General features: G+C 46.1%; 1 protein-coding gene across 2 annotated transcripts in view; it reads right to left on the reverse strand.

Annotated features, from left to right (window-relative positions):
• The window catches only part of NISCH (nischarin), a 184850-nt gene extending 162065 nt beyond the window's left edge, over nucleotides 1-22785 (reverse strand). For both annotated transcript variants that reach the window (XM_082265847.1, XM_082265846.1), the window contains exons 1-2: nucleotides 22632-22785; nucleotides 10494-10577 (exon numbers count right to left, since the gene is read on the reverse strand). In XM_082265847.1, the coding sequence (XP_082121973.1) occupies nucleotides 10494-10577; nucleotides 22632-22718 (171 nt within the window). In that variant the 5' untranslated portion in view covers nucleotides 22719-22785. The remainder of the gene's footprint in view (nucleotides 1-10493; nucleotides 10578-22631) is intronic.
• Between the last annotated feature and the right edge of the window lie 3647 nt (nucleotides 22786-26432).

Here is a 26432-nt window from a genome sequence, read left to right on the forward strand (position 1 = left end):
TACTCAAAACAGCGCAACAAGGCACACAGGTCTCGCATGGAGGCCCAGTTATTGGTGGTGAAGTGGTGCTGTTCCGCAGAGCGACTCACGCGTGCGTGCTGCAGCTGAAACTCCACTATGGCCTGCTGCTGCTCGCACAGTCTTTCCAGCATGTGCAAGGTGGAGTTCCACCTTGTGGGCACGTCACATATGAGGCGGTGAGCGGGAAGGCCGAAGTTACGCTGCAGCGCTGCCAGGCGAGCAGCAGCAGGGTGAGAACGCCGAAAGTGCGCACAAACGGCCCGCACTTTCTGCAGCAGCTCTGACATATCGGGGTAGTTTTTAAGGAACCTCTGCACCACCAATTTCAGCACATGCGCCAGGCAAGGGATGTGCGTCAAACCGGCTAGGCCCAGAGCTGCTATGAGATTTCGCCCGTTATCGCACACCACCAGGCCGGGCTTGAGGCTCGCTGGCAGCAACCACTCATTTGTCTGCTGTTCCATGCTCCTCCACAACTCCTGCGCGGTGTGTGGTTTGTCCCCCAAACAGGCAAGTTGTAAAACTGCCTGCTGTCGTTTACCCCTGGCCGTGCTGAAGTTGGTGGTGAAGGTGTTACGCTGTCCGGATGAGGAGGCGGTAGAGGATGAGGAAGCGGAGTAGGAGGAGTTAGGAACAGGAGGCAAACTGAAGCGCCCTGCAATCCTCGGTGGTGGAAGGACATGCGCCAAATTGCTATCCGCCTCAGGCCCATCCGCCACTGCATTTACCCAGTGTGCCGTTAGGGAGATATAACGCCCCTGACCGTGCTTACTGGTCCACGTATCGGTAGTTAGGTGGACCTTGGCACAGATGGCGTTGCGCAGTGCACACCTGATTTTTTCCCCCCACTTGGTTGTGCAGAGAAGGGATGGCTTGCCTGGAAAAGTAGTGGCGGCTGGGCACGACGTACTGTGGGACAGCCACCGACATAAGGTTTTTAAAACTGTGCGTCTCCACCAGACGGAATGACAGCATTTCAAAGGCCAATAATTTTGAAATGCTGGCATTCAGGGCCAGGGATCGCGGGTGGGTAGGGGGGTACTTCCTCTTCCTCTCAAGTGTTTGGGAGATGGAAAGCTGAACGCTTCCATGGGACATTGTGGAGATGGTTGTTGGTGACCCAGGTGGTGGTGTTGCTGACAGATCGTCTGTTTGCGGGGTGGCAGGTGCCGGTATCACTACAGATGTGGCTGGAGCGGCCGAGACTGCAGCAGAAGAGGAAGCAGGATGAGCCAGAGACGTTTCTTGGTTTTGAAGGTGTGTACTCCACTGCAGCTCGTGCTTTGCACTTAGATGCCTGATCATGCAGGTTGTGCTCAGGTTGAGAAGGTTTATGCCTTGCTTCAAGCTCTGATTGCACAGGGTGCAAACCACTCGTGTCCTGTCATCAGCACATTTTCTAAAGAACTTCCACGCTAGAGAACTCCTTTGAGCTGACTTTGGTGCGCTCGTTCCCTTGCTGCGTTGGGCAGTAGCGGGCGTAGTGTCTAGGGCACGGCCGCTCCGCTTCTGCACCCTGCTCCCTCTTCTGCTGTGCTGGTGGCTCTGTGCGACCACCGCCTCTTCCTCCAAACTACTCAGGTCACCTGCATGACGTTCATTCCATGTGGGGTCGAGGACCTCATCGTCCTCCACATCATCTTCCACCCAGTCTTCACCCCTGCCCTCCTTGTCGGTCTCCACAATGCTGAACGCCGCAGCAGTTGGCACCTGCGTTTCGTCATCATCGGAGACGTGCTGCGATGATCCTTGCATGTACTCATCTTGAGAAATAAGTGGTTGGGCATCGCTGCACTCAATCTCTTCCACTTCTGGGGCAGGGCAAGGTGGATGGCCCTGGGAAACCCTGCTGACAGAGTAATCAAAAAGAAGAAGAGACTGCTGTATGGCTTGGGGCTCAGACTGCTTGCCTGATTTGCAAGGGGGTGAGGTGAAAGACGGTTGGACATCGGCTGCAGGTGCCAACTGTGACCTTTCTGCAGTAGACTGGGTGGGAGACAATGTGAAGGAACTGGAGGCACTGTCAACAGCAAACCAGTCTACTATCGCCTCCACTTGTTCTGGCCTCATCACTTCTAGGGGCGTATGATGCCCTACCAAATACTGATGCAGGTTCTGTCGCCTACTCACACTTGAGGAAGGTGTTTCACTTGTGCGTGTAGCTGGCACAGATCGACCACGTCCTCTCCTTGCAACAGGAGCTCTACCAGCAGCACCACGGCCCTTATTTGACGGTCTCCTCATATTTCTGTAATTTAAGATCTTGCCCTAGAAAGGTTTTTATTGAATAGCGGAATAGGAAATATGATCCAAAAAAGTATGTATCTCGCACGTACAAAACCACACTAGGCCCCAATTACTATTGTTTCTACCCCTAAAGGAATGGATGAGGAGTAGGAGGAGGAGTATGGAACAGGCAGCACCCTCAAATCTTCAGAAGTATGAGATGAACCCCAAAAACTTGGAAAGGTGGATCTCACACGTACCGACACAGACTATCACGCAATTTAATTGATCCCCAAAGGTTTTAATTGAATAGCGGAATAGAAAATATGATCAAAAAGAAAGTGTATGTATCTCACACGTACACCACCACACTAGGCCCCAATTACTATTGTTTGTACCCCTAAAAGGATGGTTGAGGAGTAGGAGGAGGAGTATGGAACAGGCAGCACCCTCAAATCTTCAGAAGTATGAGATTGTGTTCACTGTACCCCCCAAAGATTGTGTTCACTGCACCCCACAAAGATTCTGTTCCCTGTACCCCACAAAGATTGTGTTCACTGCACCCCACAAAGGATTTTGTTCACTGCACCCCACAAAGGATGTTGTTCACTGCACCCCAAAAAGGATGTTGTTCACTGCACCCCAAAAAGGATGTTGTTCACTGCACCCCAAAAAGGATTTTGTTCACTGCACCCCAAAAAGGATGTTGTTCACTGCACCCCACAAAGATTGTGTTCACTGCACCCCACAAAGGATTTTGTTCACTGCACCCCAAAAAGATTGTGTTCACTGCACCCCACAAAGATTGTGTTCACTGCACCCCACAAAGATTGTGTTCACTGCACCCCACAAAGGATTTTGTTCACTGCACCCCAAAAAGATTGTGTTCACTGTACCCCCCAAAGATTGTGTTCACTGCACCCCACAAAGGATTGTGTTCACTGCACCCCAAAAAGATTGTGTTCACTGCACCCCAAAAAGGATTTTGTTCACTGCACCCCAAAAAGGATTTTGTTCACTGCACCCCAAAAAGGATTTTGTTCACTCCACCCCAAAAAGATTGTGTTCACTGCACCCCACAAAGATTGTGTTCACTGCACCCCAAAAAGGATTGTGTTCACTGCACCCCACAAAGATTGTGTTCACTGCACCCCACAAAGATTGTGTTCACTGCACCCCAAAAAGGATGTTGTTCACTGCACCCCAAAAAGATTGTGTTCACTGCACCCCACAAAGATTGTGTTCACTGCACCCCACAAAGATTGTGTTCACTGCACCCCACAAAGGATTTTGTTCACTGCACCCCAAAAAGATTGTGTTCACTGCACCCCAAAAAGGATGTTGTTCACTGCACCCCAAAAAGGATTTTGTTCACTGCACCCCAAAAAGGATTTTGTTCACTGCACCCCAAAAAGGATTTTGTTCACTGCACCCCAAAAAGGATTTTGTTCACTGCACCCCAAAAAGGACGTTGTTCACTGCACCCCACAAAGATTGTGTTCACTGCACCCCACAAAGATTGTGTTCACTGAACCCCAAAAAGATTGTGTTCACTGCACCCCACAAAGATTGTGTTCACTGCACCCCACAAAGATTGTGTTCACTGCACCCCACAAAGGATTTTGTTCACTGCACCCCAAAAAGATTGTGTTCACTGCACCCCAAAAAGGATGTTGTTCACTGCACCCCAAAAAGGATTTTGTTCACTGCACCCCAAAAAGGATTTTGTTCACTGCACCCCAAAAAGGATTTTGTTCACTGCACCCCAAAAAGGATTTTGTTCACTGCACCCCAAAAAGGACGTTGTTCACTGCACCCCACAAAGATTGTGTTCACTGCACCCCACAAAGATTGTGTTCACTGCACCCCACAAAGATTGTGTTCACTGCACCCCAAAAAGGATGTTGTTCACTGCACCCCAAAAAGATTGTGTTCACTGCACCCCACAAAGATTGTGTTCACTGCACCCCTAAAAGATTGTGTTCACTGCACCCCACAAAGGATTTTGTTCACTGCACCCCAAAAAGATTGTGTTCACTGCACCCCAAAAAGGATGTTGTTCACTGCACCCCAAAAAGGATTTTGTTCACTGCACCCCAAAAAGGATTTTGTTCACTGCACCCCAAAAAGGATTTTGTTCACTGCACCCCAAAAAGGATTTTGTTCACTGCACCCCAAAAAGGACGTTGTTCACTGCAGCCCAAAAAGATTGTGTTCACTGCAGCTCACACACAGAAAAATGGATGTGGATCACTGACACCTGCCTATCTCCTATCCCACACCACACAGCAATATCGATTGTAGTTTGTAGAACACAGTTTCCCTAAAATTCAGCAGCAGCCTCTCCCTAACAGGATTGAGAAGAGATCGTAGATCAGGATTGAGTGCAGAGTCACCCCACCCCCCACACAGCAATATCGATTGTACTTTGTAGAAGACACTGACCCTATAATTCAGCAGACTCTATCCCTAAAATGCCTACAACTCGCCCTGCCTAAACACTCCGACCTGTCCCTCAATTCTATCCGGACACAAATGGTTTTTTCCTGCCTGTCTTTCCCTAATCAGCAGCCAGCACGTTGATGTGTGCTCTGTCCCTGATCTAAGCAGCAGAATGAAGACGCTGCGGCTGCCTGGAACTTATAAAGACTTGGTCACATGCTTCAGACGGCCAATCACAGCTACTGAGACATTTGCAGGCATGGCTGGGATGGCTTAAGGCACACCAGTTAAACGATTGTTGATTGGCTGTTGAAAGCCCGCCATGAAAAGAGCGCCAAAGCATGCAAAACCCGGAAATAAAACGACCGAACACGGATTTTTACCCAAACATACAGTAAAGTGTCCGTGTCCGTGTTCGGGTACAAAAAATCCAATTATTCGGTACGAACATGAATAATACAGTCCGTGTTCGCTCAACACTACTTACAAGTTAAAATCTGTATTTTTTGCTAGAAAATTACTTAGAACCCCCAAACGTTATATAATATTTTAGAAGAGACCCTAGAGGATAAAACGGCGATCGTTGAAATATTTTATCTCAAACTTTATTTGCGCAGCAGTCTTTCAAATAAAATTTTTTAAAAGAAATACACTTTCATGAATTAAGAAAAAAAAACAAAAAACAGTAAAGTTAGCCCAACTTTTTTGAATAATGTGAGAGAGGCTGTTACGCCAAGTAAATAGATACCCAACATGTCATGCCTAAAATTGCGCACACTTGTTGAATGGTGACAAACTACGGTACTTAAAAATCTCCATAGGAGATGTTAATGGTTACCTGTTTAGAGTTACAGAGGAGGTCTTGTACTAGAATTATTGCTCTAACGATCACGGCGATACCTCACATGTGTGGTTTAAACACTGTTTACATATGCAGACACAACTTTGCTTCTGCACATGAGTACGGAGGGATCGGGCGCTTAAATATATTTCTTCTTTTTTAAAAAGGGACAGTGTAAAAAGAAAAAAAAATTTTTTTTAATGGCTTTTTTTGCTGTCACAAGGAATGTAAAAATGTCCTCAGAGTAATGGGCAGTGACAGGTACTCTTTATGGAGGGATCTGGGGTCTAAAAGACCCCAAATCCCTCCTTTGTACTGTCATTTTTTATTAATTTTTTTTTTAAATCTGTCGCATTTAAGGCTTTAGTAACCGGAAGTGATGTCATGACATTGCTTCCGGGTTTCTACATCGGAGATCCGATCAAAGCCGAATATGGCTTTGTCCGGGTATTCGGCCAGCCTGCAGACGTGTCGGGTGGTCACTCGGGCCTTCCACTTCTTGTAAAAACAGCAGAGCGGCTCTAAAAAACAGTACCGGGGTGATGTCTCTAGCTGCAGGCATCACCCCGGTACAACCTCTTGAAGCCGAGGCCGCATATTTGCGTTCCGTTGGCGGAAAGGGGTTAACTTTAAATGATATCTGCCTTACTATAAATAATGAATACAAAAAAATTTGAATGCATAAACCAGTACATCCCCAATGGGTATATGATATAATACAACCTCCAAAAAAGAAAGATAAAACCACTGAAAACCAACCTAAACTCTTACCACCAGTCTCCAAATAAGTTTAATGTAACCAGCTGCAGGGGAAATTCTCATGTTCGTATGACTTGTACAGTTACAGTACAACTCCAATTCCAAAAAAAAAAAAAAATCGGGGCACTGTGTAAAATTTACATAAAAACAGAATGCAATAAGTTTGCAAACCTTATAAACCCATATTTTATTCACAATAGAAAACATATCAAACTGACTGAAAAAAAGTATCATTTTAGAAAAAAAAAAAATAAGGTAATTTTGAAATTGATGACATCAACAAGTCTCAAAAAAGTTGGGACAAGACAGCAAAAAGCTGGCAAAGTAAGTGGCATTAACAAGGAAGGGCTGGAAGAACATTTTGCAACGAATTGGGTTAATTCAGGGCTGGACAAACCTCAGACGCCAGGTCGCATTGGCGACTAGAATTAGCGTCCTGGCGCCCGGGCTATACTGCGGCAGGTGTCCTCTCCCCCATGCCAGATATCCCAAGTCTCCTCCGAGGTGCAGGAGTCTCCCACATGCAGGCTGCGGCTCTTTGACACTCGCAAGTGCCGTGCGATATCCCAGCTCTGGGCTGTCAGAATGCAGCCTATGTTTCCTCCCGTCACAGACGGAGTGATATCAAATGCACTCCGCCTGTGAGAGGAGAGATACAGGAAGCATCCGCTCTGCATGCTTCCTCCAGCACCAATCCTCACACTCCGTTGAGGTCTCTCAGAGCAGCCAGCATTTCCAGCCAGCAGTAACCGCCAGCAGTACGTCATATGTGCTAAGGGTGCAACTAGCCCCCAGCACATAAATTTTAAATATCCCAGCATGTGCAGTGTTTCTGACTCCTACCACCATGACCACTTCAAATCACTGAAGTGGTCATGGTGGTTAGAGTGTTCCTTTAATATCTCTCAGAAGAAGTAAACTTCTGTATACTGATTGTATTTCATTTGATCATCCTCTAGTTGTGTTAAATTAATCGGGGGGGTGGGGGTCGCGGAGTGGCACCTCCATGAAATTCGTTTTTGCAGGTTGGGATGTATGCCATGCAGCCCCCGCCCCCAGGTGCACAGACTAAGATGCCGCGCCAGCTGGTAATTGAGGCCGTGGCTTTTCGGCCTGCTGGAGCGAGATGCTTACACTGGAGAACTGGTGCGCTCTTGTGGTGCCTGGGGCTGCAACAAGTAGTCACTGGCAGCTTTCCCTGCCTGCTCTCACTGCCCGCCCATCTCTTTCCAAAGAGAAGAGGTTGAAGGTGTTGAAGCAGAGCAAGCAGATTCTGCTTAGCAGAGGTGCCAGTATGAAAGCGGCCTAAGGTGGCATGTTACTGGATCTCCTATCGCCCCCCACCTTGCTGCACTGTCCTTCCCTAGTGAACCACCTCACACCATCCAGCCAGGTACACACGGGCTGAATGCCGGGCAACATCAGCCGGTTAAATAAAAACTGGCTGCCATTCAGCCCGTGTATATGGCAGGCGGTCCGACAGAAGCTGGCCATTCGGCATGCGCGAAAAAAAAAAACTGGTTTCTAACTTTTTTAGCTGGCACCTAGATTCCAAGCAAATTTGTCAAGTCCTGGGTTAATTGGTAACAAGCTAGTGACACGACTGGGTATAAAAACAGCATTTTAAAGAGTCAGAGTGTCTTAGAAGTAGAGATGGGCAGAGGTTCACCAATCTGTGAAGAACTGCGTCTAAAAATTGTTGAACAGTTTCAGAATAATAGTTCCTCATCATAAAATGGCAAAGACATTAAATATATCATCAAAATATTTATAGAATTTTGAGAAATCTCTGTGCGCATGGGACAAAGCTGAAACACAATACTGTAGGCCCATGATCTTCGGGCCCTCAGAGGGCCTTGCATTAAAAACAGGCATGTTTCTGGGATGTATATTAAAAAAGAATAGCGCACACATGCAAAAGAAATGACTATCAAATATGGAGACAATCCATAAATAAAAATGTGGATTTAGTCCCACCATATGGCCATATCGTGCTCAAGCCCACCACTTACGTCAAAGTACCCCATTATCAGTGGGTCCTACACTATCCATAAAAAAGGGGTGAATCCAGCCTCTCCAACCCTTGGAGACAACACTCCTTGCTGGGAGAGATGTGCTAATGCACTACAAGGGACTCCTCCTATATCTACCTGATAGTGGACACTGATACTGATAGAGCACCAATTGAATATATTTGGTCCATCTTGAAAAAAAAAAAAAAAGAAGAATACAACAAAGAAGACCCAGGACTGTTGACTAGTTAGAATCCGGCAAGAATAGGACAACATTCCTCTCACAAAACTTCAGCAACTGGTCTCCTCAGTTCCCAGATGTTTTGGTAAAAGAAGAAGAGGGGATGCTACATCGTGGTAAACATGGCCCTGTCCCAACTTTTTTGAGATGGGTTGCTGCCATAAATTTCAAAATTATCTTTTCTTTTTTTTTTTTTTGTAGATTTTCTCAGTTTAAAACGTTTGACATATTTTCTATTGTGAATAAAATGTGGGTTGTTGAAATTTGCAAGTCATTGCATTCTGTTCTTATGTAGATTTCACATAGCGTCCCAACTTTATTTGTGGCATTGGGGTTGTACATCATGTTGCTGAAAAATGCCCCAAGTGGTAAACAGAAAGCAGCCAATGCATCAAAATACAGCAAAAATAAATAAATAAATGATATTGTGGAACATGGTATATGGTTGTTGTGCTCTCTCCTACCCCTCTACATGAAAAATCTGTATCAGAATGGTGGTGCCTGCCTCAGGGCATTCAATATGCAGCGTGTGCAGAGCTGCGTCGGTGGAAGGATACCACAGTATTGTTGTAGGTGTATTAGTCCTGATGAAGTACCACCTGCCGCCAGAGGCGTAACTAGAACCTTCAGGGCCCCGATGCAAGAAACCATGAAGGGCCCCCCAGACCCCTGGCCGGGGCCCTTCCCTTCAAGCCCGGGGCTCTTCCCACTAATCCTGGGGCTCTTTACTCTCGTTGCATGGCCTTTTATTATGGTCCCGCAGCAGGATCCTTTCACAAGTTCTGCAGTGGGCCCCCTTCCTGCAATCTTGGGGCCTCCCCACAGTGGTGCAATGCCAGGGCCCGGTCGCAAGTGTGACCTTTGAGATCCTGGAAGTTCACCCACTGGTTTTGCTCCATGGGGCCCGGTAGCAATTGCAACCCCTGCAACCCCTGTAGTTACGCCCCTGTCTGCCGCAATACATTCAAAGTCCATTACCACTGACTGGAAGGTTTTACCCCCTTAAAGACCAGGCCATTTTTTGCGATTCAGCACTGTGTTAATTTAACTGACAGTTGCGTGGTTGTGCGATGCTGTACCCAAATAAAATTGATGTCCTTTTTCCTACAAATAGAGCTCTCTTTTGGTGGCATTTGATCACCCCTGTGATTTCTATTTTTTGCGCTCTAAACCAAAAAAGAGCAACAATTTTGAAAACAAAAAATTAAATAAATATATTACTTTCTGCTATATAACATTACCAATAAAAAAAATTTAAATCTAAATTGTTTCATTAGATGGCCAATTCTGCCACATATTTTTGGTAAAAAAAAATCCCAATAAGTGTATATTGATTGGTTTGCGCAAAAGTTATAGCATCTACAAACTAGGGGAAAGATTTATGTCATTTTTTTTAAACATTTTTTTTATTTTTTTTACTAGTAATAATCAGCAATTTTTAGCGTGACTGCGACAATGCGGTAGACAGATCGGACACCTAACTGACATTTTTGACACTCTTGGGGGGGGGGTAAATCAGTGACATTACTACAGTAATCAGTGCTAAAAATTTGCACTGTTACTATACTAATGACACTGACAAGGAAGGGGTTAACACCAGGGGCGATCAAAGGGTAAATGTATGCCTAGGGGTTTTTTCTAACTGTGAGAGGGATGGGCTTATGGAATCAACACAGGGACCTGTATTCGTAAATAGGAGGAACATAGGAGCCCTGTGTTGATTGCTGACAGAACCGTCTGCCGTGTGTATAACAGCAGAGCACTGTTCTGTTTCCCCGGGGAGTGATCGCAGGTGACGGCAGATCAGCTTCCCCTCTCGCGCAGCCGAGTCACCTTGCCGCAGTATATTTGCAGCGGGTGGCCGGCAAGAGGTTAATAAAAATAGTTTCTTCATGTGATCAGTTTCAATTATCCTGGATAGTTGCAGGCTTACTATATTGGTTTTACTTACTTTTTCATGGAGATCATAAAAGTCACTGTAACGATGTTTCACTTTCCAGTTATAAACCCCAGTCTGGACTTCAATTATATATACCTAAAAAAAAAGCGAAGACGTGACATGTATGAATTTTTTTTTTTTTTTTTTTTTTAGGTGACAAAAAAAAAAAAACACAAACCACATTTTTCCAGTATTGTTTGTAAATCTGTAGCAGATATATTACACATGTAAAACCTGTATTCTTTTATTTTACTATAAATGTGTGTCACAGAAGACCTCTATGACATCTATGAGGGACGGACTCATCTGGGGATACTATAGAATGATATAAGGACTGAAGCAGTGCTGAGGGTTTCTGACACCTACTGTCAGGTCCATAAATATTGGGACATGGACACAATTCTAATCTTTTTGGCTCTATACACCACCACAATGGATTTTCAAATAAAACAAACAAGATGTGCTTTAACTGCAGACTTTCGGCTTTAATTTGAGGGCATTTACAGCCAAATCAGGTGAACGGTGTAAGAATTACAACAGTTTGTATATGTGCCTCCCACTTTTTAAAGGGACCAAAAGTAACGGGACAGATTAACAATCACAAATCAAACTTTTACTTTTTAATACTTGGTTGCAAATCCTTTGAAGTCAATTACAGCCTGAAGTCTGGAACGCATAGACATCACCAGACGCTGGGTTTCATCCCTGGTGAGGCTCTGCCAGGCCTCTACTGCAACTGTCTTCAGTTCCTGCTTGTTCTTGGGGCATTTTCCCTTCAGTTTTGTCTTCAGCAAGTGAAATGCATGTTCAATCGGATTCAGGTCAGGTGACTGACTTGGCCATTGCATAACATTCCACTTCTTTCCCTTAAAAAACTCTTTGGCTGCTTTCGCAGTATGTTTCGGGTCATTGTTCATCTGCACTGTGAAGCGCCGTCCAAAGAGTTCTGAAGCATTTGGCTGAATAGGAGCAGATAATATTGCCCGAAACACTTCAGAATTCATCCTGCTGCTTTTGTCAGCAGTCACATCATCAAATACAAGAGAACCAGTTCCATTGGCAGCCATACATGCCCACACCATAACACTACCACCACCATGCTTCACTGATGAGCTGGTATGCTTTGGAATGGATCATGAGCAGTTCCTTTCCTTCTCCATACTCTTCTTTTCCATCACTCTGGTACAAGTGTATCTTGGTCTCATCCATCCATAGGATGTTGTTCCAAAACTGTGAAGGCTTTTTTAGATGTTGTTTGGCAAACTCTAATCTGGCCTTCCCGTTTTTGAGGCTCAAGAATGGTTTACATCTGGTGGTGAACCCTCTGTATTCACTCTGATGAAATCTTCTCTTTATTGTTGACTTTGACACACATACACCTACCTCCTGGAGAGTGTTCTTGATCTGGCCAACTGTTGTGAAGGGTGTTTTCTTCACCATAGAAAGAATTCTTCGGTCACCCACGTCAGTTGTTTTCCGTGGTCTTCCGGGTCTTTTGGTGTTGCTGAGCTCACCGGTGCATTCTTTCTTTTTAAGGATGTTCCAAACAGTTGATTTGGCCACACCTAATGTTTTTGCTATCTCTCTGATGGGTTGGCTTTGTTTTTTTAGCCTAATGATGGCTTGCTTCACCGATAGTGACAGCTCTTTGGATCTCATATTGAGAGCAGGGGCGGACTGAGCATGGATTAGTTTCTGATGCCTTGCAATTTGAAAAGGCGCTCCCACTTCCTCAGATCCCCTGTTTCTGTTTGATGTGAGTAGTTCTTGTAACATATGGCCTCTATGTGAAATCCAGCTCCACTCAATGGTCTCTCCTCTGAGAAATAATGTGTACATTTGCATTATCCCACACAATTTTAATAAAAATATATGAATCATATATTTTTATTAAAATTGTGTGGGATAATGCAAATGTATGTACACATCATTCCTCAGAGGAGAGACCATTGAGTGGAGCTGGATTTCACATAGAGGCCATATGTTACAAGAACTACTTACATCAAACAGAAACCACCAGGGATCCAGGGATGAAGCAGGGACTGAAGAAGATGAAGAGGGCACTCCTTCGCAATCGCAGGCATCCAGGAACTCGTCCCCAGTGAGGTTACCGACCGTTACCAGTATCACGGCCTGTGGAGGCGGGGCACATCAACGTCACATCAGTATGAGATGCCGACGCGCCCCCGCACACAAGACACCATGGAAATCCAGCACTAATCCTCTCACTGAAGCAGCGACAGCAGCCGGGCCCCTCCCCTCCTCTCACTACGTTTCGCCGGGTGAGTTAATTCTGTACTGGGCGGTGGGCCCCATTGCCGGCTAGGCCCCCCCTTCCCGGCCAGGGTCTCGGACCACCTCCGAAGTACCCCGTCCGCTCAGTCCGCCCCTGGCCAAAGGCCCACAGCCTGCCAGCCAATAAGCCTGCCAGTGCCAGCCACAGTCCCACAGCCAGCAAGCCATAGGCCTACAGCCAGCAAGCCACAGGCTGCCAGCCAGCAAGCCTGCCAGTGCCAGCCACAGGCCCACAGCCAGCAAGCCACAGGCCCACAGCCAGCAAGCCACAGCAAGCCTGCCAGTGCCAGCCACAGGCCCACAGCCAGCAAGCCACAGCCTGCCCGTGCCAGCCACAGGCCCACAGCCAGCAAACCACAGCCAGAAAACCTGCCAGTGCCAGCCACAGACCCACAGCCAGCAAGCCACAGCCTGCCAGCAAGCCTGCCAGTGCCAGTCACAGGCCCACAGTCAGCAAGCCACAGGCCCACAGTCAGCAAGCCACAGGCCCCATCCAGCAAGCCACAGCCTGCAAGCCTGCCAGTGCCAGCCACATGCCCACAGCCAGCAAGCCACAGCCTGCCAGCCAGCAAGCCAGTGCCAGCCACAGGCCCACAGCCAGCAAGCCACAGCCTGCCAGCCAGCCACAGGCCTGCCAGCCAGCCACAGGCCTGCCAGCCAGCCAGCCAGCCACAGGCCTGCCAGCCAGCCAGCCAGCCACAGGCCTGCCAGCCAGCCAGCCAGCCACAGGCCTGCCAGCCAGCCAGCCACAGGCCCACAACCAGCCACAGACTGCCAGCCAGCCAGCAAGCCTGCCAGTGCGAGCCACAGGCCCACAGTCAGCAAGCCGCAAGCCACAGCCAGCCAGCAAGCCTGCCAGTGCCAGCCACAGCCAGCAAGCCACAGCCTGCCAGCAAGCCTGCCAGTGCCAGCCACAGGCCCACAGCCTGCCAGCAGTAGCCAGCAAGACCACAGCCTGCCAACGGTAGCCAGCAAGACCACAGCCTGCCAGGGGTAGCCAGCAAGACCACAGCCTGCCAGGGGTAGCCAGCAAGACCACAGCCTGCCAGCGGTAGCCAGCAAGACCACAGCCTGCCAGCGGTAGCCAGCAAGACCACAGCCTGCCAGCGGTAGCCAGCAAGACCACAGCCTGCCAGCGGTAGCCAGCAAGACCACAGCCTGCCAGCGGTAGCCAGCAAGACCACAGCCTGCCAGCGGTAGCCAGCAAGACCACAGCCTGCCAGCGGTAGCCAGCAAGACCACAGCCTGCCAGCGGTAGCCAGCAAGACCACAGCCTGCCAGCGGTAGCCAGCAAGACCACAGCCTGCCAGCGGTAGCCAGCAAGACCACAGCCTGCCAGCAGTAGCCAGCAATACCACAGCTTGCCAGCCAGCAACTGTAATTAAGGTAAGAGGAGCCAACTTGGCCTAGGTATCAGAGAGCTATGTTGTATTGTTTTAGTGTGAGTGTGGCTGGAGGTGGGGCGTGGATGGAGGCGGGGTGTGGATGTGGATGGAGGCGTGGCAAGGGTGTGGATGGAGGCGGAACATGGGTGGGGCCTCGAAGGGGCCCTTGATTTATTTTACCCGGGGGCCCTGAGGGTTCTCAGTCCGCCCCTGATTGAGAGTTGACAGCAACAGATTCCAAATGCAAATAGCACACTTGAAAAGAACTCTGGACCTTTTATCTGCTCCTTGTAAATTGAATAATGAGGGAATAACCCACACCTGGCCATGGAACAGCCAATTGTTACTTTTGGTCCCTTAAAAAGTGGGAGGCACATATACAAACTGCTGTAATTCCTACACCGTTCACCTGATTTGGATGTAAATACCCTCAAATTAAAGCTGAAAGTCTACAGTTAAAGCACATCTTCTTTGTTTCATTTCAAATCCATTGTGGTGGTGTATAGAGCCAAAAAGATTAGAATTGGGTTGATGTCCCAATATTTATATCTCAACAGCCCCCATACTGTACATTTTACATGTTCATCTCAGTTTGCTCAGAAAATACCAATGTTGTCTTAGGCTGGGTTCAAACCTGCCATTATAAAATTTTTAGTGAGATTATGCAGTGCAACTTGCATGTGGCTTGTATATTTTATGGGGCCAAAAAAAATTGCGCTGGAATCACACCAAAGGTAGTACAGGACCCTTTTTCAAAATTGTGTTACATCAAGTTGCATCGATGTGAACGGGCTCCATTGAAAAAAAAGTATGTAATTCTGTGACTATAGTTGCATCTGAAATTGTACTAGTGTGAACAGAGCCTTGAGGAAGAAAAAACCTTCAGTTTGCAAAAATACAATATGAACAATAGATCTATCCTCAGGGATGTCTGCTCAGAAATGAAGGTGCTTGCAAACATTTCAATCAGAAATATACTTGCAAAATAAAGCAGAACAAAGAGAAATGGTGATGCTGAATCCCTTCACAAATGTAGTTAAACACACTCAGTAATAAATAATTAATGCACCAACGAACTGAATTTAAAGTGTGAAAGGCCCCGTTTACATTATTGCGTTGCAGTAATGCTAGGACTGAACATAGTGCCTGAGGCAGCCAGTTTTTCCCCACTTTCCCCCCGTGGCAAAGATGGCCACCTCTGGTGGCGCTAGCGCTGTTTGTGTGTGTGCAGTCAGCTCACATGGCTGACATGGAAACTGTTAAAAGTGCAGCCTCAGGGTCATGGAGTAAATGTCTCTGCCCAGCCACTTCACCTGTGACCCAAACAGATGCAGTGGCCTGCAGCACAGTGCTTACTGATTTTAAATCTGCACTTCTACAGGCTCTGAGTCAGTGATGAGGCTCAGTAACACTAAGCCGGTGGTTTTACCAAACTCAGCATTTCTGAGCTGCTCATGATGTATGAACATTCCAACCTCAGGGACCTACATGAGTCTTGCATGATACAACTGCCTCATTGGCAGCACAATCCTGGGTAATACGCATTATGCATGTTGGCATGATAAAGTGCCATTCATTCTGCACATCACAATTCACGTTAACACGCCAACATGTGTGCCAATGCACTGTTACATAAAATACTTACACCTTTTTACAAATGCATGGGCTGTCTTAACAATGTTAAAGCTGATTTCCATGTTTTCTTTTGCTTTAAATAGTTGATCTGGACCAAGCTGTGTCATTTATGGCACTTTTCCACTGCAAGTACCGGCTCGGCTCTACTCGGCCCTGCTTGGCCCGGTTTGCTTTTCCACTGCTGGTACCGCATGGTACGGTGTTGGAACGGTTTGGTACGGTACGGTATGGTTTGCTTTTCCACTAAAGTAGTACTAAAACTAAGTGGGTGGGATAACAACGATTCTCTGACCAATCAGTGGCTAGTAGTGACTGCATGCAAAGGATTGTGGGATATGGTACCTCTTGGAACCACAATCGAGGTGGTACTGTTTTTGAGAGCCGTACCGTTTGGTTCCATGCAGTGGAAAAGCGCCGCCGTACCGTAGCGAACCGTTCCTACACCGTACCATGCGGTACCAGCAGCGGAAAAGCACAAAAGCGAGCCGAACTGTTCAGTTCCATGCAGTGGAAAAGCGCCATTAGGCAGGCCAAACACGGTTCAAATTCCTGCTGAACCAGCTGAGATTCTGTATGGACAGGTCCAATGTACCAAGTTGATCCATCCATCAACTTGGGTACAACTAGCATGCCGAGATTAACCTTCGATTATCACTAGCAGCTGCTAGCAATATTCACTGTTTTCTCCTGCTGGGAGAAGACAATAGCCCTGCAGGAGGCATTCTTGCATCAACACTGTCTGTGTTGATGGGTGAATAAAGCAAATTTAGAAATTCGCTCCATGTATGGCTGGCCTTAGTGAAGAAAATAGTTAATTTGGACCACCTTGGTTCAAAATAACTAAAGTGAAAGAAAGAAAATATGGAAATCAGCTTTAGTGCCAGTTCACACTATTGCGATCACAGACATTGCATATGATCCGGAGCGCACTGCTCCTAAAAATCGCATGCAATGTCTATGCGGTGCAAGTTCAGCCATACAGTTTGTATGGCTGAATTCGCACCGCAATCGCAGTGAACACGCACAGGACCCTTTTTTTGTTCCGCAGCAGAATCGGATCGCATGGTGGTTCACACCAGTGTGATCCAATTGCTGTGCAAACTGTCAGATCGCACTGCGATATGCAATCTGATCTGGGGGTATTGTTAACTTTGAATTGACACCCCCAGCGTATCGCATATGGCAGTGTGAACTGCCCGTGTCCTGCGAATGCGATGCAGACACACGCAGTATATTCGCAGTGTTCCCGTATTGATCGCAATAGTGTGAACCGGGACTTAGTGCACTGCATAACACACATAAACATGCGTGTACTACTGCAGTACAACAGTGTGAATGTTGCCAAAATCTATTTTCCCAGACTAGAAATCTTGTTTTAATAAATAGGAGGGAAAAAAAAGGTTGACATAAAATGTGGTATTTACAATTATCAAAAATGTTTTTTAAAAAGTATAAAAAGCTCAATTTAAAACACCCTTTACTATAGTATAAAAATATGATAACGGTATCATGACCATAACACCAGTGTGGACATGAAGATAAAATACTTCTACACAGTTAAATGCATCAAACAAAAGCATGTGGCTAATAGGTTTATAAAGGTCACTGCAAAGTTGAGGGAGTGTTCCTGACTATATTCTTGCATAGTACCATTCAAATTTTAGCAAACTGTAAGTGTCTTGGTGCAAATAGCAGTCAAGCAGGGTAAAAAGTATTGACAGGCTGAAAGTCACCTTTGCTATTCGCAAAGTACACCAAGCGGATAGGAACGGGTGTCTAAGCCTAGATGCGGTCAGAGGTGTCTAAGCTTCTACACCCGTTCCTAACCGCAGGTATCTGCTTCTTGTGCGGCTATATGTGAGCAACGGCTGCTGTCAGCCTGTCACTACTCTGTACAGGCTGAGCACCTGCCGATATCCACATCCACCCGTCATTCCAGCTGTAAGAATCAGCACATTCTTGCTGCTGGAACACAGTGTATGTGGCTAAACGGCCGTGTGAAGAAAGCCTGCTGACAAAATGCAGGTAAAAGGTGTCTTTAAACATTAAGGTCCTATTAAAAACAATGGATATTTTTTTCTGCCCATGCATTTTTCCTGTGCTGGAAAGTGTAGAAAAATCCCTGCAAATACACTAAGCTATGGTCCAATTTACCCTAAAGCTAATCTCCAGGAATTCAGACACTTTCTAATATTTGTAGGCACTGTAAAACGAGGTGTATGCCACCCCCTGGACGTATTTATTTACATCTGATAGTTTTATGGTAGCTCTGGGAGTACACACTCCTGGGGCTTTGGGAGAAGAGACCCGTCTTCTCTTCCATGATGCTGCCCATTCTTCAAAGACTTTGTATTCAGTGACTAGGTTCACATAAAGTGCTCTGTAATCTGGCAGGGGGGGCACAGTAGCTGCAAGTGACTGTATATTCAGGAGCTGAGACCAGAAGGTCAATTGTTGGATCTCTGGTAGGATGTAATAGCTTTACATCCCAGATTACACTGTTGGTAAATAAAAGATATAAGTCCACAAGGCGACATGCACCTCATTGGACTTAACGTATAGTAAGCCAGGACATATTACAAAATGGTTGAATTCCAGGAGTTCAGCTTTAATTTAATGATAGTCTTTGCTCCAGCGCTTCCTTTTAAAGTTTGACAACGCTCTATCCCTGTCTCTCCCACTCTCCTGCGTTAACATATCACATGGGCTTTCGACAGTTTACTGTTGTAACCACCAGTAAAACCCATCCTAGGAGCTGTTTCACATCTTTTGCAGTGCAGGATGTTGCATTTTAGGGAGGTTTTACATGCGTCACCTTTCAGTTCTTTTTAAACTTCCTTTTCATTAAACCACATCAAAGATGCTGCAACCTAGAAATTTTTACTACCCAGACTGAGGACCCAAGTCACACTTGTGAACGGGGCCATTAGTGATAACCTGTGGGCGACCCAGCAGGGGTTCTCGGCCATTAGCTGTGGAAGGAAGCCCCATAGAAATGAATTCTGACAGCTCCCACAGCTAATCTCGCTCATGGAGAGATTACCTGTAAGTGATTGGCCCCGGATGCAGACAGTCTGCTAATTGCCTAAAACTGCTTCTGGATTGCCCACATGTAAGTGCCAACAGCGCCATTTGCATATGTGAATGGAGCCTGAGGATCTATTCACATGTGTTTTTCCTCAAAACACTAGAAAAATGTACACAGAAAAAATGCTTGACGTACCTAAACATGCCTAAAGGCTGCGTTTAGGGGCATCAAGCCTTTATTCTGCCCAAAAGCTTTTTAAAAAGGCACTTTTGATGTTTTTTTATTCTCAGCCTGTAAACACCTAAATGTACATGGGACACATAGGCTAACTTATAGTTGCTTCTACAGACAAAGAAAAAAATGCCTAACGCCTGTATAAGCAGCATTTTTTATGCCCAGTGTGCATGAGGCCTGAATGGACCACCTTCTGTGTTGATCGCACATACACACACACATGTTTAACGCTGGGATGCACAGAAAGCAATAGTTTCTATTTGTCCCGTTCACACTAAAATGCTGCAGTGAAGGGACTTGCCCCCCCACCCCACCAGAACACTCCGATCAGGGCTCTCAGCAATTGGCTGAGAGCGCCAATTGGGAGTCAGTCGGCTGCTGGATTTCCAGCATGCTTGTCCAACATAAGGCGGTTTCTGTCGGACCGGCTGACATACACAAGGGCCAAATGTAACGAGCTCCAAGGCCCTGTTCCCATTAAGTGGCGGTTCACACTAATGCGGCATGACTTCGGGGGCGACCTGTGAAGTTGTGTGCACCGCGACTTGCACGGACTTCATATAATGAATGTCTATGCAAGTCGCTCCAATGTCGCCCCGAAGTAGTACAGGAACCTTTTTCTAAGTCGGAGCGACTTGTGTCGCTCCTATTAGAACGGTTCCCGTAGCACACAATGGACTGCGACTTCTCAGGCTGACCAGTCGTCTGACAAGTCGTGGTAGTGTGAATGGAGTCTAAGGGAGGGTATAGTACATATTGGTGCGGCTGCTATGCTTTGCTTCTTGGCACAGCAAAAAAGATCCAGTACCAGAACCGCCACAAAAAGTCACCTATTCAAGAAAAAACAGGGGCTTGCAAAAAATCACATGTAATGTACATGGTTGGGGTGCAGTGCTACAAGCTTTCAATGGTTAAAGTGGGAGTTCAGCAGGCAACATATCGCCTCCAAGCCACCTGTCAATGTCTCTGAAAATTGTTCCAACTAAGGTCACTTTTCAGAGCGGCAGAAAAAAAGCACTGCATATGTAAATGAGCCCTAAGGAATGACTTTTCTGCATGTGCATTTTTAAAGCAATTCGGTACATTATTTTCCCCTCTTTTTTTTTTTTTAAAAGTTTCAATTGAGGATATGTGCGTTCCAGGTCCTTTTTGATGCGTTTGTGTTTGAGGGCGTTTAGAAATCTAGGTTAAAACACTGTCCATGCATTTTTGATGGAGATGAAAAAACACACTGGAATGCATCTGGTGTGAACCAGTCTTCAGGCATCACAGGGATGCATGTAAACAAGAAGTGGCTGCAAAAAGATGGAGGTGCAGCAGAGAATTTAAAAAAAAAAAAAAAAAAAATGGAAAACTTTTGGTTACAAAATTGTGTCATTTGTTTATACACACTACTTTAGTACACTTGTGGCAGTCTTTGAAAAGCAATCTGTGGCGGACCTCTTTTTCAGAGAACTGTACAGGTGCGGGTAACAAGCATTCAGTTGTGCATGTGCCCGGTTTTTTTTTTTTGCTTTTTTTTTGGGCAGCTGAACAGGGTTTATGTAGAGGGAACACTGTGCCCCAACTGCCAGCCTACCACCTACAAGTTGTGCTAGGCGTTTGTATAATCCCATATGGTGTTATTTAAAAGGTAGCTGGTAGGGAAAGGTAGGGAGACAGTAAAATCATGGCCCATTTTTATCAACCCCCACCAAGAGTGTAAACAAGCACTAAGGATTTACATCTAGTTTACAATCATTATGTTCAGTTCTCATTGCTGCAAATGCGTCATTCTGGATGACAATTTATAATTAAAGTAGAACTAAAGGCAGAACTTTATTTATTGTTTTGAAGTTTTGGATAGAGTGGAGAGGGATTAGAAGCCCGGTCAGGATTTTTTTGCTTTCTGTACGGTGTTAGGGAGATTCAACCTCTCTAACTGTCCTGTTTGCACTTATCACTCAAAATGAAAGTAAAAGACATTTTCCACATTTTGAGTTGTCACCAGAAAATCTTCCAATGGGGAAACTATTTCTAGTGACCCTGGTGACAGCTGGGATGACCTCAGACATATTTGGATCCTTGTCCAAACCCACTTCAATGTACAGTACTGGGCCGATTATTAGTGGATGAGGCATTCCCATATTATATATATATATATATATATATATATATATATATATATATATATATATATATATATATATATATATACCTGATGGGTGTGGAATATCACAGCCACAAGATAATCAGTATAGGCGGGATTAGGCGACAGCTTCCTGGAGGGCTCAGACACACCTGAGCTGGTCCCTGGTGACACCCCGGGACTCCCTCTCACTTCCTCTTTTGGCTATGGGACAGGAAGTGAAGGGAAATCACTCCAATGGCAAAAAACTGACAGGGGTTATAACCCTCCCTTATTTATATAAAAAAAAAAAAAAAGTTTTTTTCTGTAGTTCTACTTAGTGGTGCATCGAAATTTCGGCGGACGAAAATGGGCCTATCCCATTTCTGCCGAAAACGGGTCAAAGATGGCGAAAATTAATGGCCGACACGGGGAAGGGGGGCGCTGCGCAGCGCAGGTGAAGTGTATATGAACATACCGGGCGGGCGGGCGCTAATAGCTGTAATGAAGTGAGCCCTTCACTTCCCTGGCAGGCGGGTATCTTCATCTACATTAACCCCCTCATGCTGCATAATACAAATACCATTTGTAATTAAATTACCCACTTGCCAACCCATCACAGTACATATGCTGCGACAGGGTGGCAGCTACAGGTGTACGTTACTGCCTGTTTCTGGTGTATGCACCTCTTCTATCTATTGTAAAATCATTTGGGGGGGGGGGGGGAAGTTTCGTTTTCGGCCAAGGGCATCCTAAATTTTCCGTTTTCGGCCAAGGGCATCCTGAATTTTCCGTTTTCGGCCAAGGGCATCCTAATTTTTCGGTTTTCGGCCAAGGGCATCCTGAATTTTCCGTTTCTGTTTCGGCCCAGAATTTTCATTTGGGTGAATCCCTAGTTCTACTTTAAAGCAGACCCCCACCCTAACTTTGAAGTTATCTGTCTCCATATCATCCCCTCTCTATCTTAGCAAGGGACACTTTTCATTATTTGTGCTCTTCTCACCTAGGCGTGACTTTGTCACCACCTCCAGTGTGTGTGTGCAGATGTGTCACTGGGATCCTGAGAGAGTCGGGCACCACATCCACCTGCCAGGAAAACCTCCCGTCTTTGCACACGCATGTCATTTCCACAGCGAGCGCTCAAATGCAGGACCTGAAGACTGGGCACATCTGCTCACACTTCATAATGGTGGCACCCAGGGTAGCGCCACTTAACATAGTGAACTGAAGACCCGCTTTAAGTATATGGCGTCCTGTGTTAATGAGCCCCAATGATATCTATGTCACGTTCAGGACACATTGGAGGGCAGTGGAAGTGACTTGGGATCCTATGTGATGTATTTCTGTGTATATTCCCGCCCCCTAATAATGTCCTCAATAATAATGAGGTGACAGAACCCCCAGCACAAGCCAGGACTCGCCATGACAGGGCCTCTTTATGTAAAACACAGGCCCCGCCCACTCACCGTATAATTCTCCACTAACTCGGAGCCGACAATGGTCACCGCCCGGTGCTCGTCACTATCCTCCATGAAGCCCGCTAGCCCCTCCATGGTGCTCGGTACAGGGCTCAGTTCCCCGCCTCTACTCAGTCACTTCACCCGCCGCCATGTTTGTTTACTGCGGAGCTCCCGATCAATAAACTTTATTGAAAGCGGTACAGGCGAACACAGCACCGAGAACACCCCCTCCCTGCCCCTCCAGTATAGGGGAGGAGGAGGTCTCGCTGTGAGCTCAGCACTACTGAAAATACATTTCACATGAAAAATGAATAATTCTCTTCACTACAATGTTTTCATTTTTTGCACACTTTAACCTTTTGCCTGCCAGGCACTTTCACCCCCATGCTGCCCAGGTCAAGTTGCAGCTTTCAGCGCTGTTGCACGTTAAATGACAATTGCGCGGTCATGCAACATTGTGCCCAAATCACATTTGTATCATTTTTTTCACACTGCTAAAGCTTTTTTTCTGGTGGTATGCAATCACCACAGGTTTTGTAATGTTTGCTAAACAAACAAAAAAAAAACCCAAAAATTATGAAAAAAACAAAAACAAACGTTTTTCATAGTTTGTTAAAAATTTTGCAAACAGGTCATTTTGATATAAGGACATAATGCATGTCAATGGGATTGCGGATGTCAGCGGATGACCATCCGCTGACATCCGCATCCGCTGACCATTCGCTGACATCTGCATCCGCTGACATCTGCATCCGCTGACCATCCGCTGACATCCGATTTGCTTCCTTTCAGTTCTGTTCCGTTTTTTGGAACGGAACAGAACCCTATTTTTTCTTCCGTTTTAAAAAACGGAACGGATGCAAAATCGGATGTCAGCGGTGTCATCCGCTGACATCCGCAATCCCCATAGACATACATTATGTCCGTATATCATCCGCAAACGGATGGGATGATATACGGACCGGATGACACAAGTGTCACCAGTGTCCGTGAAAAAAAAAAAATGCCGGAGCGGCCGCGTGAGAGAGGCCATAGGCTGCACTGATGGGCACTGATAGGCTGCATTCATGGGTACTGATGGGCACTGAGAGGTGGCATAAATAGGCGGCACTGATGGGCACTGATAGGTGGCACTGATAGGCACTGGTAGGCGCCACAGATGGGGACTGATCGGTGGCAATGATATGCTGCATTGATGGGTACTGATTGGCACTGAGAGGTGGCACTGATGGGCACTGAGAGGTCGCACTAATAGGCAGCACTGATGGGCACTGATAGACGGCACTGACATAGCTCCCAACTGTCCCTGATTTCGAGGGACTGTCCCTGATTTGGAACAAAGTCCATCTGTCCCTCTTTCCTCCTCATTTGTCCCTCATTTTGGACTGATCTATATAGTTGTATATAAAATGCACTTTTTATCTTTCAAAAAGTGTTTCCAAGTGCTAAACCTTTCATCCAATTTCTAAATTGCTGCATTTGTAAATTTCAAAATCCAATATAAAAGAATAGTAGTGGTAAAAAACACTTGTTTAACTTTTTTTTTTTTTGTATAATTCTCCTTTAAGGGGGGCATGGCAGGGGGTGTGTCCCATGCCCACATATTTTTGCGAATAGGTGTCCCTCATTCCCATCTCAAAAAGTTGGGAGGTATGCACTGATAGGAAGCACTGATGGGCACTGATAGGTGGCACTGGTAGGCGGCACTGATGGGGACTGATCGGTGCCACTGATGGGCAGCATTGGTGGGCACTGATTGGCAGGACTGATGGGACTGCACTGATAATTAGTGCCCTGATTATCAGTGCCGATATCCCTTTAACATAGGCTGGTTGTCGGCTTTCTTCTCTCCTTGCGCTGTCAGCATGAGAAAAGAAAAGCCGATAACCAGCTTTTGTTTACACCCTGTGATCAGCTGTCATTGGCTGACAACTGATCAAGTGGTAAAGGGCGGCTGTGTTTGGCCCTTTACCTCGATCTGTGATCAGCTGAGTCTGAAGGACTCCCTGATCACAGAGTGCGCCGCAAGAGGTGCGCGGGCAGTGCGATCACGGGAGAACGTCCATGTACACCCTCCTGGCAAAGGAAGCCCATGCCGTAACCGTCTTTCATAGTTAAAATCTAAGTGCTAGAAATTACTATAACCCCCAAAAAAGTATATCTTTTCTGAAAGCAGAGACCCTGGAGAATAAAAGAGTGGTAGTTGTATTTTTTATGTCACACAATATTTGCAGTTATTTATTAAATGCATTTCTCAGGAAAAATAAACGAACATTTTTTTCCTGCAAACACAATATTATACCCATTTTTGGTAGAATATAAAAGATGGGGTTGCATTGAGGAAATAGATACTAAACATGTCAAGTCTTAAAATTGCGCAAACCTGTGGAATCTTATAAGAACGATGGTACCCAAAATTCCCCCCTTTAAAAACCAGGTCATCAGAGTATTAACCATGAATTATGGCCCTAGAATTATTGCGCTTACTCCGTTTGTCACGATATCTCATGTGTATAGCGAGACGACTGTTTACATAAGTGTGCTGGACCTACATGCGCATTTGCACTTGCGTGTGCAGGGGGGCATACACATGCTTGCCCTATGCTTTTTGTATGGGATTAATGCTATATATATATATATATATATTTTTTTTTTCTGCACGCCAGTGCACGCCAATACAACTATTCATACACAGAAAGTGGTTAAACAGATGCATCCTCGGCTAGACTAGCTAAGGAATGACAACTTTGACCCTGGAAATTACGTAATAGACATCATTTCCAGGATCATTAGTCTCAGGAGGGATCAGGGAATGGATGTTCCCTGAGTTTTTCCTGCTTTCACCAGGGAAGCAATTAACCGTGGAATGGGGGAGCCCGGGAACCCACACGGGTGCCCCCGGCACCACTGGTGAGGTGGAATGGGGCCCGTAAAAGATCCAGCAGCTGTGAGCATGATTTAACCTCTTGTCTACTATGATTTTTATGAAGTACCTTGGTAGACAAGAGGTTAAGCAATAAACAGTGTGTGTAACTGAAACTTTTACTTTCACATATATATAATAGGGTAGGATTGAAAATCCCCGTGATTTTTTTTTTTTTGCTGTCTGTGACTTGCTCCACTTCCTGTTTACACAAGCTGATGAACATTGCTGAGTTCTTTCAATATAGAGCAGTTTTAGTCCATACCAGCGGGTTCCATATATTTTTAGCCTTGATGAAAAGGACAATGTGAGATCCCTGAAATGTGTTGGCTGTAGCACATAGGGTTGCTGTTAGAAATCATGGGGCCCCATACTACCTGATAGGGCCCTGCTTGCCCCCCCCCAACCCTCATGTTTACTGGCCCCCCTCCTCCACTCTCTATCCTGAAACATCCCCTTGTGCCAGCAGGTGAGGAGGGAAGCCGGTCAAGCTGTGTTGAAAAGAGAAGCCCGGAAAGCAGTGGGATGGGGGCGCGGATGCTAGAACTGATCCCCCTGGGAGGGAGCAGAAGAGAAGCCGGCAGTGTTGCAGGGTAAGGCAGTGTAACGCACCTGCGTTTTACGTATGATGTGGATTTTCAGCTGCAGAAATATTCCACTTCAGTAGTCATGTAGAGAAACGCTGAGACACCATTCCCAACTCTCAATGACTCATCATGTGTGGATGATCTCAATTCAGCAAGTAAATACACACACTCAATAAGATGTTTCCTAGAGTGACTTATGTATATAGTAACACAGTGATGATAGGCTGAAGAGACAGGTTGGGTAGAGATGGTAGATGACAGACACTTGAAAGGAAATGTTCTTGAAGGTAAGATAGT

The sequence above is a fragment of the Pelophylax lessonae genome (genome assembly GCF_965119305.1).
Source record: "Pelophylax lessonae genome assembly, chromosome: 8".
Lineage (NCBI taxonomy): Eukaryota > Metazoa > Chordata > Amphibia > Anura > Ranidae > Pelophylax > Pelophylax lessonae.